Raw genomic sequence first — 15,458 nt, forward strand, 5'->3', positions numbered from 1 at the left:
AAAGTTATATTTTAGTTATTTCAGTCAAAAGATTTTTTTATGAATGATTTCAAACAAAAAGAAGATATAAATACAAAGTGATACTGTACTTGCTTTGATTTTTCTTCAGGCAACAATTTTGATGAACTTTTTACTTTGTCATTGTCGCCCTCTCGTGGCCGATCTTGGTAATTACAACAAAGTAAATCACGTCGATCATTTCAATAATCACACACATTTCCCAGCCGCCCTGAATGTAACAATACTGTATAATTTATTGTACAATATGAAATTCACATGTTCAAAAGCGTGACGTCACTAATCCAGAAGGTTCACTAGTGTACCAAAGTTTTATTTTGGTTAGTTCAGTCAAAACTATTTTTTGAATGAATTATTTCCAACAAAAAGAAGATATAAATACAAAGTGATCCTGTACTTGCTTTCATTTTTCCTCAGGCAACAATTTTGATTAACGTTTTACTTTGTCATTGTCGCCCTCCGGTGGCCGACCTACGTAATTACAACAAAGTAGATCACGTCGTTCATTTAATCAATCATAATAATAATATAATGGATTAGATTTTATATCGTGCTTTTCTATTGTTAGATACTCAAAGCGCTCACAGAGAAGTGGGATCATCACACACATTTCCCAGCAGCCCTGAATGTAGCATTCGCTTGAATATAACAATCAATCAATCAATCAATCAATGTTTATTTATATAGCCCTAAATCACAAGTGTCTCAAACAATGTGATACTGTATAATTTAATATAAAATATGTACTTAACAAGTTCCAAAACGTGACGTCACTAATCAAGAAGGCACTCACTAGAGTACCAAAGTTATATTTTAATTATTTCAGTCAAAAGATTATTTTCTACGAATTATTTCCAACGAAAAGGAGATATAAATACAAAGTGATACTGTACTTGCTTTGTTTTTTCCTTAGGCAACAATTATGCATTTTTTTACTTTGTCAATGTCGCCCTCTTGTGGCCGATCTTCGTGATTACAACAACGTGGATCACATCGATCATTTCAATAATCATCATACACATTTCCCAGCAGCCCTGAATGTAGCATTCACTTGAATATAACAATGTGATATTTTATGTAATTACAACAACGTAAATCACGTCGATCATTTCATTGATAATCATCACACACATTTCCCAGCACGCCTGAATGTAGCATTCGCTTGAATATAACAATGTGATACTGCATAATTTAATATAAAATATGTACTTAAGTTCCAAAGCGTGACGTCACTAATCAAGAAGGCACTCACTAGAGTACCAAAGTTATATTTTAATTATTTCAGTCAAAAGATTACTTTCTACGAATTATTTCAAACAAAAAGATATAAATACAAAGTGATACTGTACTTGCTTTGTTTTTTCCTTAGGCAACAATTATGCATTTTTTTCTTTGTCAATGTCGCCCTCTTGTGGCCGATCTTCGTGATTACAACAACGTGGATCACATCGATCATTTCAATAATCATCATACACATTTCCCAGCAGCCCTGAATGTAGCATTCACTTGAATATAACAATGTGATATTTTATGTAATTACAACAACGTAAATCACGTCGATCATCTCATTGATAATCATCACACACATTTCCCAGCACGCCTGAATGTAGCATTCACTTGAATATGACCATGTGATATTCTATATTAAATTATATAGTATGTACTTCAAAAGCGTGACGTCACTAATCAAGAAGGCGCTCACTAGTGTATCAAAGTTATATTTTAGTTATTTCAGTGAAAAGATGATTTTTTTAATGAATGATTTCAAACAAAAAGATATAAATACAAAGTGATACTGTACTTTTAGATTTTTCCTGTCAATTTTGATTAACTTTTTACTTTGTCAATGTCGCCCTCTGGTGGCCGATCTTGGTAATTACAACAAAGTAGATCACGTCGATCATTTCAATAATCACACATATTTCCCAGCCACCCTAAATGTAACAATACTGTATAATTTTAAAATAATATATGAAATTCACATGTTCAAAAGCGTGACGTCACTAATCAAGAAGGCTCACTAGTGCACCAAAGTTATATTTTGGTTAGTTCAGTCAAAACTATTTTTAAAATGAATTATTTCAAACAAAAAGAAGATATAAATACAAAGTGATACTGTACTTGCTTTCTCAGTCAACAATTTTGATTAGCTTTTTACTTTGCCTTTGTCGCCCTCTGGTGGCCGATCTTTGCAATTACAACAAAGTAGATCACGTCGATCATTTCAATAATCATCATCACACACATTTCCCAGCAGCCCTGAATGTAGCATTCGCTTGAATATAACAATGTGATACTGTATAATTTAATATAAAATACGTACTTCACATGTTCAAAAGCGTGACGTCACTAATCAAGAAGACGCTCACTAGTGTATCAAAGTTATATTTTAGTTATTTCAGTTTTTCTGAATGATTTCAAACAAAAAGAAGATATAAATACAAATACGGTACTTGCTTTGATTTTTCCTCAGTCAACAATTTTGATGAACTTTGTCAATGTCGCCCTCTTGTGGCCGACCTCCGTAATTACAACAAAGTAGATCACATCGATCATTTCAATAATCATCATCACACCTTTCTGCCTCTTTTTATTGAAACGAGTCTTAATACAAATCTCAAAACAATATTTTACATAAGTGAAACAAAGAAAAATAACTTAATCTCCAAGCTGGCACATCTTGTAAACAATCTTGAGTGATTTCATTCACAGTGTACAGTTGAAGTGGTGATTAATCACAGCTGGCATTTGTCGGTTCCTCACCATGAAAGATGGCGAGTGAAACTAAAGAAAGGCTTTGAGGAGTCTGAAAAGTGACTTCATGTAGCAGGAAGTAGCTGTACCAGTGGGAGGAAGTGGTCAGTGCTGGAGGACAGAAGCTCCACTTTCACACACGTTCATGTCCACACACACACAAAGTCCCACGGAAAGGCTCAAAAAGGGACTGAAGGCACAGGAACTTGTGTGGGGGGGGGGGGGATGACACCTGAGCCCTTCCAAAATAAAGTAGCGGCGTGGAGAAAAGAAAGTTGACAGTTTGAGAAGAAAAAGGGAACTTCTAGGCTGTGTGGTCGGAGGTACCGTATTGTGGGTTGGGGGCGGAGCCTGGAGGCTCTCTTCTCTGCAGGTTAGGTGGAGTGGTGGTCATGTGATGGAAGAGAACACTCCTGCCCCCTGGTGGAAGACATCCACCGTGTTTAGTGACAGGCCGCCATACTGCGATATACTTTATACTGCAATATACTTAATACTGCAATATACTTCATACTGCAATATACTTCATACTGCAATATACTTAATACTGCAATATACTTAATACTGCGATATACTTTATACTGCAATATACTTAATACTGCAATATACTTAATACTTCAGACTGCGATATACCTCATACTGTGATACCCCTCATACTGCAAAAACACTTAATACTGCGATACCCCTCATAGTGCGATACCCCTCATATTGCGATATACTGTATCTCATACTGCGATATCCTGTACCTCATACTGCGATACCCCTCATACTGCAAAAACACTTAATACTGCGATACCCCTCATATTGCGATATACTGTACCTCATACTGTGATACCCCTCATACTGCGATATACTGTACCTCATACTGCGATACCCCTCATATTGCGATATACTGTACCTCATACTGCAATACCCCTCATACTGTGATATACTGTACCTCATACTGCGATACCCCTCATACCGCAAAAACACTTAATACTGCGATACCCCTCATATTGCGATATACTGTACCTCATACTGCGATACCCCTCATATTGCGATATACTGTACCTCATACTGCAATACCCCTCATACTGTGATATACTGTACCTCATACTGCGATACCCCTCATACCGCAAAAACACTTAATACTGCGATACCCCTCATATTGCGATATACTGTACCTCATACTGCGATACCCCTCATACTGCAAAAACACTTAATACTGCGATACCCCTCATAGTGCGATACCCCTCATAGTGCGATATACTGTACCTCATACTGCGATATCCTGTACCTCATACTGCGATACCCCTCATACCGCAAAAACACTTAATACTGCGATACCCCTCATATTGCGATATACTGTACCTCATACTGCGATACCCCTCATACTGTGATATACTGTACCTCATACTGCGATACCCCTCATACCGCAAAAACACTTAATACTGCGATACCCCTCATATTGCGATATACTGTACCTCATACTGCGATATACTGTACCTCATACTGCGATACCCCTCATACTGCAAAAACACTTAATACTGCGATACCCCTCATAGTGCGATACCCCTCATAGTGCGATATACTGTACCTCATACTGCGATATCCTGTACCTCATACTGCGATACCCCTCATACTGCAAAAACACTTAATACCGTGATATCCCTCATATTGCGATATACTGTACCTCATACTGCAATACCCCTCATACTGTGATATACTGTACCTCATACTGCGATACCCCTCATACCGCAAAAACACTTAATACTGCGATACCCCTCATATTGCGATATACTGTACCTCATACTGCGATATACTGTACCTCATACCACGATACCCCTCATACCGCGATACCCCTCATACCGCGATATACTGTACCTCATACCGCGATACCCCTCATACCGCGATACCCCTCATACCGCGATATACTGTACCTCGTACTGCGATACTGTACCTCATACTGCGATACTGTACCTCATACTGCAAAAACACTTAATACTGCGATACCCCTCATATTGCGATATACTGTACCTCATACTGCGATACCCCTCATACTGCGATATACTGTACCTCATACCGCGATACCCCTTATACCGCGATACCCCTCATACCGCGATATACTTAATACTGCGATACACCTCACTGCAATACACCTCATACTGTGATATACTGTACCTCATACTGCGATACCCCTCATACTGCGATATACTTAATACTGCGATATACTTAATACTGCGATACCCCTCATACAGCAATATACTGAATACTGTGATATACTGTACCCTCATACTGTGATATACCTCATACTGCGATATACTCAATACTGCGATATACTCAATACTGCGATGTACTGTGATATATATATATTTTTTAAATTTTCCCGAGGGAACTCCCCTGAATGAATCAAAGTACTATCTACAGTATCTATACCTCATACTGCGATATACTTAATACAGGGATATACCGCATACTGCGATACACCTTATATTGCAATATACTTAATACTGTTATACACATCATACTGCGATACACCTCATACTGCTATATCATTTTTACTTGGTAACTTGTTTTGTTGTCTATGCATTGTGCAACAGTATGTGCACAATACCTATTATTTATTTCTCATTTTACGGTTTTTCGTTGCGTTTTACTTTTGTAGGTGTATGTAGAAATGGCGACGCTGAAGTGGCAGCTGCTTGCATTGGCTCAGTGTGCTCGTTTAATCTCTTTTATGTCCTTTTTGTTCTTTGATGTTTCCTTCTTGTTTTCATGTGTTCTTTTTACTTTATTTTTGTGGACTTTTTGTATCTGCACTGCGACCACATCATAAATAGTCTATTCTATCCTAATAATGTCATACACCTCAAACTGCCATACACTGCATATTATAACTAATATATTATAACTAATATATATATATATATATATATATATATATATATATATATATATATATATATATATATATATATATATATATATATATATATATATATATATATATATATATATATATATATATATATATATATATATATATATATATATATATATATATATATATATAGTGTGATATACCTCACACTGTCTTACACCAGTATCAATAGTCATATGATCAAAACTAGAGTGATCAGATCAACTTTATTTTCCTTTAAAAAAATTGTTTTTTTGTTCATGCTTACAAACTGAAGAGAAACATTCCCTGGACACAGGAGGACTTTGAGGGCAAAAACAAATGAATTTACATGATTTTATATTATTTTTTTGCTTTTGTTTAGTTATTGTGTACTATTGACTTTGTTTTTGCTCCAACATTGCTATGTAATGTACAAGAATAATGAACTACATGAAATATTGTGATTATATTGTTAAGCTGTCAGTAACAAATACATTAAAAATGTACGGTTAATACATGTGATCGGTATTGGTATCAGCCGATCTCACTCATGGGTGATCGGTATTGGTATCGGCATCAGAAAAACCAGATAGGAACATCCCTACTTCAGAGGAGTGGGGTTTACTTCAACGTTTTGAGCAGGTTTACGACGCAAAGAGGGACTAACTGGTGTAGCCAAGCTACGTACCTGCTCTGGGGTTGGTCAGCACGCCATGGTTGGGGTTGCCCGGGACGGCGTGATAGAGCGACGCCAGGTTGTTGGGGGTGCAGGAGCGCAGGAGGTTCATCATGTTCCAGTCAGACTCCAAACGGCCTCCGATGCTGGCGACGGACGCACTCCCGATCGGACCCAAGACTTCTGCGGGTGAGGGGACTTTGACGCCCCTCCCTTGAAGAGGCCTCTCGCCAGCGTCCCTCGCAGGCTGAGCGGGCCTCAACTTCCTGCCGGGGGGCTCCCTGATCTTCGGGAGGCTCCCGAACTGGCTGGACAGGAAGAGGCGGGCGGCGTCAGACTGCCAAATGGCGCCGTCGCTCCTCCCGGGGAAACTCCTCTCGGCGGCCGCCACCATGTCCAAGGTGGGCGGGCGCTCTATGTGGTACTTGCCGGGGTGCGGCTCCACGCTCTGCCTCCAGGGTGCGTCGTGGGCTTGCTTCGGAGCGGGAGGTGCGTTGATCGGCGCGGGCCCTTTGGGTCGTGCGGGTTGAGGGGGCGGGGACTTGGTTCGGCGAGGGTGGCGCCTGTCGATCAAGGCGAGCGGGGAGACGTCTTTACCTTGGAGGGCAGGCGGGCACCCTGTGAGGCGTTTGTGTTTGCTGAAAAGCACCTTTCTGGAAACATCCGCCTTCTCTTTGTGAGTCAGCCTCTTGTGCATAGTCAGGACCTCCGGGTAGATGGTTTTATATGCGCACAACGGACACGCAGACGGACTTGAAGCCTTCCTGGCAGGGACGGAAAGAGACACTTTCAAGGAGAGATTTAACGGCGCCTCGCAGTCCTCGTCTTTAACGTCCTCCTCTTCCGCCTTCACATCAACGGGACACTTGATGGCCGCCTGCTTGAGAGCAGGATTAGCGATCGCCTTCAGAGGCTCCTCGTCCGTGTGGGGGGCCGCTTTCTCCACCTCGCTTTTGAGGCTTTCCCTTGGCGCTCCATCAGCCAACAACTCGGGAAACCACAGTTGGGATCTTTTCACCGCCAGTGTCGAGTCGGCGAGTTTCGCATCGCCCGGGGGTGACGCGGAGGGCGCCGCCAGCTTGCTGGGGATCTCCATGTAGGGTTTGTCCTTGTGCCGACGCACCAGGTGGTACTTCAGGGACGTCCTCTGGGCGGCGGCGTAGTCACAGTAGCCGCACTTGTAGGGTTTCTCACCTGAGGATAAAGGTTAGGCCAAATGTCAGTGCCAGTTATGCAGAATATTCCATAAAGCAGTGGTCCCCAACCACCGGGCCGCGGCCCGGGACCGATTGGAAATTAAAAAAATAACAAAACTTTAATTTATTTATTTTTTATTTATTAAATCAACATAAAAAACACAATACCGTAATTTCCGGACTATAAGCCGCACCTGACTATAAGCCGCACCAGCTAAATTTAGGGGAAAATACAGATTGCTCCATATATAAGCCGCACCAGACTATAAGCCGCTGGGTTTTGATGTGTAATTACCGTAGTATATAGGGGTTCCTGCTACCACGGAGGGGATTGTCGGGACAGAGATGACTGTTTGGGAACGCAAAGCGTCCCATTTATTAACAATAAATCTTTCAATCATTCAATCAAACTTTCACATCTTTGACATGGCGAACAGCATTCATGCAGAGTACAAATAATACAACGGTGCAAAGTAATACAAAGTGCTCGCCTGTACGTTATCAAAATAACCATGAAAATATGAAAAGTCAGTCTTTAATCATTGTGTCATCGTCTTCCTCCTGCGTACTAAAACCACCGAAATCCTCTTTGTTGGTGTCGGAGAAGAACAGGCCGTAAATAAGCCGCACCCTTGTATAAGCCGCAGGGACCAGAACGAGGGGAAAAAGTAGCGGCTTATAGTCCGGAAATTACGGTATATACATTATATATCAATATAGATCAATACAGTCTGCAGGGATACAGTCCGTAAGCACACATGATTGTATTTCTTTATGAAAAATAAATAAATAATAATAACCCCCCCGGTCCGTGGGACTAATTTTCAAGCGTTGACCGGTCCGCAGCTACAAAAAGGTTGGGGACCACTGCCTTAAAGCACACGTGTGAAAATCAAGGCCTGCCACGTCATTTAATGAAAGCCTGGAAATAACATCAGTGTTTACCACACATTCATTTATTTGTGGCGGCCCGCCACGAAAGAATTACGTCCGCCACAAATAAAATAAAAATTTAAAAAAAATGTTTTTTTTGTCCTGTCCAGTTTCTCAGGCAAATCATATAGTTGATGTAGATGCCCATATAGGCTGTTCAGATTTACTTTACAAAAGAGAAGTGTAGGATACTTCTCTTGTTGCCTTATTTGTATTTGACCACTACTGTTTTCTGTTTATTTGTTACTGACTGTGGCAGGACACCTCTGCCTCTGTTTCACTTTATGTTGCTGGTAAATAATATGGTTGTAGTAGTAGGCTAAAGTTAAATTATTTAGTATGCACTAATTAAAGGGGCAGAGCTTCAAGAGACATTTTAGCTTTTATATTTTATAAGATATATTTTTTTGTAAGAACCACAATTAATAAATATATTTCAGTGAATAACTTATTGTTCAAATCTGTATATAAATATGTACATAAAGTGTTGTAATTATATTGTAAAATGGATGGATGGACGTTTAAAACAAAACTGTTATTAGTAAGTATACATTTTTTGAGCCTTTTTAGAGAAAATCATATCATTGTAGTAAATTATGCAAATTACTCGATGATGTCATGGTGACCACGCTCATAGCCACGCTCCCACCGCCACAGGTATCTTGGCAGTTTATGGGAAACACTGAACATGCATCTTTTCTTTCATCAACTTTATAATTTTGACAGGGGAAAAAAAATCCATGGACTCCATGCAATTTCACATCTTTCAAACTGCATCTAATGTTGCACCAAATATGTTATCATACGTTTTGAACACTTATTTTGTTAGAATAAAAATAAATACCTAAATATCAGCTTGACTCATGATTTCTAATTAAGGAACTTATCCATCAAATGATGGTTGAAAAAAACTGGTAACTCAGTCGCCAAAAATTTACAGTAAAAAAAAAAAAAAAAAAAAGTCCCATTTACAGTTATATACCATAAAAACAACCGTAGATTTTACAGTAAAAACTTTGGTACTCTTTTTTTCCATTTCCATATATAAGCTGTAAAAACCATCGTAAAATATATACATATGTATATATATATATACATATATATATATATATATATATATATATATATATATATATATATATATATATATATATATATATATATATATTATAATAATAATAATAATAATAATAACTGGGATTTATATAGCGCTTTTCTAAATACCCAAAGTCGCTTTACATGTGTGTGTGTGTGTGTGGGGGGGGGGCGTGTTGGCAGGATAAAAACAACTTTATTGGGAAAGGAAACTAAGAAAAAAATATATGTATATACACTACCGTTCAAAAGTTTGGGGTCACATTGAAATGTCCTCATTTTTGAAGGAAAAGCACTGTACTTTTCAATGAAGATAACTTTAAACTAGTCTTAACTTTAAAGAAATACACTCTATACATTGCTAATGTGGTAAATGACTATTCTAGCTGCAAATGTCGGGTTTTTGGTGCAATATCTACATAGGTGTATAGAGGCCCATTTCCAGCAACTATCACTCCAGTGTTCTAATGGTACAATGTGTTTGCTCATTGGTTCAGAAGGCTAATTGATGATTAGAAAACCCTTGTGCAATCATGTTCACACATCTGAAAACAGTTTAGCTCGTTACAGAAGCTACAAAAGTGACCTTCCTTTGAGCAGATTGAGTTTCTGGAGCATCACATTTGTGGGGTCAATTAAACGCTCAAAATGGCCAGAAAAAGAGAACTTTCATCTGAAACTTGACAGTCTCTTCTTGTTCTTAGAAATGAAGGCTATTCCACAAAATTGTTTGGGTGACCCCAAACTTTTGAACGGTAGTGTATATATAAATAAAAATATATAAATAAATAAATATATATATACATACATACATGCATGTGCACTCACACACTCTCTTTTTAATTTACATTATGTTTATAAAGTCAGTAAATACGTCCCTGGATACATGAGAACTTAAATTATGACCAATGTATGATCCTGTAACTACTTGGTATCGGACCGATACCCAAATTTGTGGTATCATCCAAAACTAATGTAAAGTATCAAAGAAGAGAAGAATAAGTGATTATTACATTTTAACAGAAGTGTAGATAGATCATGTTGAAACAAAAAATAAGCAGATATTAACAGTAAATGAACAAGTAGATTAATAATCAATTTTTACAGTTTGTCCTTTATAATGTAGACAAAATAATCGAATGATAAATGACACAATATGTTACTGCATACGTCAGCAGACTAATTAGAAGCCTTTGTTTGTTTACTTACTACTAAAAGACAAGTTGTCTAGTATGTTCACTATTTTATTTAAGGCTTAAATTACAATAATAAACATGTTTAATGTACACTAAGATGTTTTGTTAAAATAAAGCCAATAACGCCATTTTTTGTGGGCCCCTTTATTTAGAAAAGTATTGAAATACATTTTGGTACCAGTACCAAAATATTGGTGAACAACAGAGTTGTGTAATCCAAAACAGATTGTGTATTTGAGGTGTATGTAAATGTGGCGTACCTGTGTGAGTCCTCAGGTGCACTGTGAGGTAATACCTTGACCGGAAGGACTTGTTACAGTAGCTGCAGTGTTTCGAGCGCACTTTGGCTCGGTAGAAGCCGTCCTCACCTTGAACAAAAGAAACAAGATAGTCAAAGGGTGCCGACTTTGCCTGAAAAAAAAACAAAAATGTATACAAGGATCAAATTTAGCCTGTCTTGCCTTTTTCAAGGGACAAGACTATAGAAAGTAAACCTAAAAATGCTTTAGAACAGAGGTGTCAAAGTGGTTTTCACTGAGGGCCACATTGCAGTTATCTTTGGCCCCAGAGGGCCGCGTCTAACAGTGAATACTATTATTACACAATTTATTAATGCATTTTAGATTTTTTCAAAAATAAAATGTAAAAAAAATATGGTAAATTGCAATAATTTCACCTCAAAATATAGTGTATTACTGTAAATGGAAAAACAGTACGGCTGTTTTAATGGTAAAACAAATAAAAATAGGCAGCTCAGTTGCCAGAATTTTACTGTAGAATTTACATTTTTACTGTAAATAAAAAAACTGCAATTTTATAGTAACATTTTTGTTTGTTTTTTTGTTTTTTTTACCACAAATCAACTGTAGATTTTTCGGTGTATTACTGTAAATGCCAAAATGACTACAGTTTATAACAGTAAAAAAAGTACACTTTTTTCCATTTATCAAAAAATGCGGTAAAAACCGCAGTAAATTTCACAATTTTCCCATGAAATCTATTGCTACTTTTACATTGCACAATTTGATGGATAACTTGCTTTGAAATCATTATTATTAGTATTTATTTCTTGAATGTTTGAAAATATATTTTTGCATAGTTACAAAATATTTAAGTTAACAATTTGCGATTACATGGAGTACATGTTTTTTTTTTCTCCCAAAATAGAAAGAAAGAATACATTTAGTAAGAAAAGTTACAGTACTTTATTGTACTTATTATTTCCAGACTTTCGAGGGCCAAATAAAATGAAGAAATGGTTTTCACTTCACAGGTGTGCTTAAAGCTCATGGAGAGAATGCCAAAAGTGTGCAAAGCCGTAATCAGAGCAAAGGGTGGCTATTTTGAAGACACTAGAACAGGGGTCACCAACCTTTTTGAAAGCAAGAGCTACTTCTTGGGTACTGATTAATGTGAAGGGCTACCAGTTTGATACACACTTAAATAAATTGCCAGAAATAGCCAATTTGCTCAATTTACCTTTAACTCTATGTTATTATTAATCATTAATGATATTTACACTTAATTGAACGGTTTAAAAGAGAAGAAAACACGAAACAAATGACAATTAAATTTTGAAACATAGTTTATCTTAAATTTCGACTCTTTAAAATTCAACCGAAAAAAAGAAGAGAAAAACTTAAAAAAAGAATTTATGGAACATCATTAGTAATTTTTCCTGATTAAGATTCATTTTAGAATTTTGATGACATGTTTTAAATAGGTTAAAATCCAATCTACACTTTGTTAGAATATATAACAAATTGGACCAAGCTATATTTCTAACAAAGACAAATCATTATTTCTTCTAGATTTTCCAGAACAAAAATTTTAAAAGAAATTCAAAATACCTTGAAATAGGATTTAAATTTGATTCTACAGATTTTCTAGATTTGCCAGAATATTTTTTTTGAATTTTAATCATAATAAGTTTGAAGAAATATTTCACAAATATTCTTCGTCGAAAAAACAGAAGCTAAAATGAAGAATTAAATTAAAATGTATCTATTATTCTTTACAATAAATAAATAAAATTACTTGAATATTGATTTAAATTGTCAGGAAAGAAGAGGAAGGAATTTAAAAGGTAAAAAGGTATATGTGTTTAAAAATCCTAAAATAATTTTTAAGGTTGTATTTTTTCTCTAAAATTGTCTTTCTGAAAGTTATGAGAAGCAAAGTAAAAAAATAATGAATTTATTTAAACAAGTGAAGACCAAGTCTTTAAAATATTTTCTTGGATTTTCAAATTCTATTTGAGTTTTGTTTCTCTTAGAATTAAAAATGTCGGGCAAAGCGAGACCAGCTTGCTAGTAAATAAATAAAATTTAAAAAATAGATGCAGCTCACTGGTAAGTGCTGCTATTTGAGCTATTTTTAGAACAGGCCGGCGGGCTACTCATCTGGTCCTTACGGTCTACCTGGTTTACCGCGGGCACCGCGTTGGTGACCCCTGCACTAGATAAATATGTTTTCAGTTATTTCACCTTTTTTGTTAAGTACATAACTCCACATGTGTTCATTCATAGTTTTGATGTGACAATCTACAATGTAAATAGTCATGAAAATAAATAAAACACATGGAATGAGAAGTAGGTGTGTCCAAACTTTTGGCCTGCGCTGTGTATCCAAGCTTTTGTTGTTTTGGAGGATAGTGTATATGGGCTTCCACTCCAGTCCTGTAGGTGGTGCTACTGTGCAATTCAGCAATATATTTTTTTAAATGACGTATTTGTTGCACACAATAAAAAAAATGTTTTGTTTTGACTCACCTGCACCAAACTGTTCGGCCACAACAGCCTCCTCGGCGCCGTCCTCTGTGCCGTCCTCCACGTGGTCCACCTTGGACAGAGTCCCCTCCGTGGACGAGTTGGGGCTGTCGCCCCCCGCCTCCCTCTTGTGCACCCTGGAGTGCAGCACCAGCTGGTGGTAGGTCTTGAAGGTCCGCCGACATTCCTCGCAAGTGGTGGGCCTCTCCGTGTCTTTGCGCTTTTGCATCAGGGACCTCCGCTGCAGCAGCCGCGGTGCCGGGCTTCCCGTGGCGGCGGGATGCTGAGACCTGAGCTCCCGGCCGGGAACCTCCCTGGCGGCTTTGTCCCCCTGGGCGTCGGGCCAGGCGGCGTTCATCTGCTCCTTGTCCGAGCTGCAGTCCTCGTTGTCCGTGCTGGCCTCCTGGCTCAGGTCTTTGGTGGTGACGGGGCCGACCGCCACCTTGCCCTTCGTGGCCAGCTGCCAGGCCTGGAAGGTGTTGTAGGGGTCCAGCTGCGGGATCCACTTGGACGTTCTTTCGGCTTCTCGCAAAGACTCTCCTGGGGGACACGGCTTGAGATTAAGACCCTGAAGAAATCTGTGTTGGCTGACAAATCCCATAGCTCCGCCTCCTGACTCTTCGTCTTTGTCTGTCTCCGACTCCCGATTGTGGATTTTACTATGTTCTACGAGGCTGTCGTGGTCCAGGAAGAAAAAACCACACACCATGCACATTTTATAGGCGGTGACCACGGGCTCCGACGCGGCCTCTTGGACCACGTCGTTGACCGTGACGGGGTTCTCCTGATCCTGCAGGGCCTTGCCCTTGGCTCCGGGCTTCCCGTGCATCTTCATGTGGTTCTTGAGGAACCAGGGCTCCCGGAAGCGCCGCCCGCACACGTTGCAGCAGTACGTGAAGTAGTCCTTGTGCTTCCTCAGGTGGTTCTCCAGCTCGCCGGCGTCCTGCCACACCTGGCCGCACACCACGCAGCTGTGCACCTCCTTTTTGTCCGGCGCCAAGCTGCCCGGCTTGGCCCGCGCCCTCTGGCCCGGGATCCTAAATTCCGCTTCGATCCGGAGCACGGCCGGCTCGGAGAAGGTGGTGGGATGCTGCGTCAGCACGTGGGGACCCACCTCGTCCTGGTGGGTGAAAGTCTGGTCGCAGAACATACAAGACGGCGGCTCGTGGGCCTTTGGGAGGTAGTTGGCGTGGGGCGTCATGCTGGAGCCGGGCCCCGGGACGTTGGCGCTGTTGCTGGTCCAACTGTCTTGGACCGGTCCGTCCGGACTCTCCACAAGCGACAGCGGGGAGTGAGTGGGCATGCTCGGACGGTCGTGACGATGAGTGAGAAACTGTGGGGGAAGAAAAAAACCACAAGACCGTGTCAGGAGCCTTTTCTTGCGGTCTGAAGCCACACAAAATGTTTCTTTAGCATCACGAAAAGAATCCAATGTAGTGAAACAGGAAATGAAGGTTTTTAGCAATCAAGTGCACACACAACTGATTTCCTTTAAGATGACACTGCTTTCGTAATACCACAGTCAAAGATCCTCTAAGTCAGTGTTTTTCAACCACACACTAGTGTGCCGTGAGATACAGTCTGGTGTGCCGTGGGAGATTATCTAATTTCACCTATTTGGGTTAAAAATATGTTTTGCTAACCAGTAATCATAGTCTGAGTGCCCCTAAGAAAAGGCATTGAAGCTTAGGGAAGGCGATGCAGAACGAGACTAAAACTGAACTGGCTACAAAGTAAACAAAAACAGAATGCTGGACTACAGCAAAAACTTACTGTGGAGCAAAGACGGCGTCCACAATGTACAGGGTTTCCCACACATTCATTTATTTGTGGCGGCCCACCACGAAAGAATTACGTCCGCCACAAATATCAATCAATCAATCAATCAATGTTTATTTATATAGCCCTAAATCACAAGTGTCTCAAAGGGCTGTACAAGCC

General features: G+C 39.3%; 1 protein-coding gene across 1 annotated transcript in view; it reads right to left on the reverse strand.

The window, feature by feature from the left end:
• Positions 1-2,588: 2,588 nt before the first annotated feature.
• Positions 2,589-15,458, reverse strand: part of znf217 (zinc finger protein 217) — a 26,923-nt gene continuing 14,053 nt past the window's right edge. Inside the window, exons 2-5 of the mRNA XM_062052552.1 lie at positions 13,521-14,850; positions 11,010-11,117; positions 6,342-7,523; positions 2,589-3,192 (exon numbers count right to left, since the gene is read on the reverse strand). Of these exons, the coding sequence (XP_061908536.1) occupies positions 3,077-3,192; positions 6,342-7,523; positions 11,010-11,117; positions 13,521-14,820 (2,706 nt within the window). The 5' untranslated portion in view covers positions 14,821-14,850 and the 3' untranslated portion in view covers positions 2,589-3,076. The remainder of the gene's footprint in view (positions 3,193-6,341; positions 7,524-11,009; positions 11,118-13,520; positions 14,851-15,458) is intronic.

This window comes from Entelurus aequoreus, linkage group LG07, assembly GCF_033978785.1.
Source record: "Entelurus aequoreus isolate RoL-2023_Sb linkage group LG07, RoL_Eaeq_v1.1, whole genome shotgun sequence".
Classification (NCBI taxonomy): Eukaryota; Metazoa; Chordata; class Actinopteri; order Syngnathiformes; family Syngnathidae; genus Entelurus; species Entelurus aequoreus.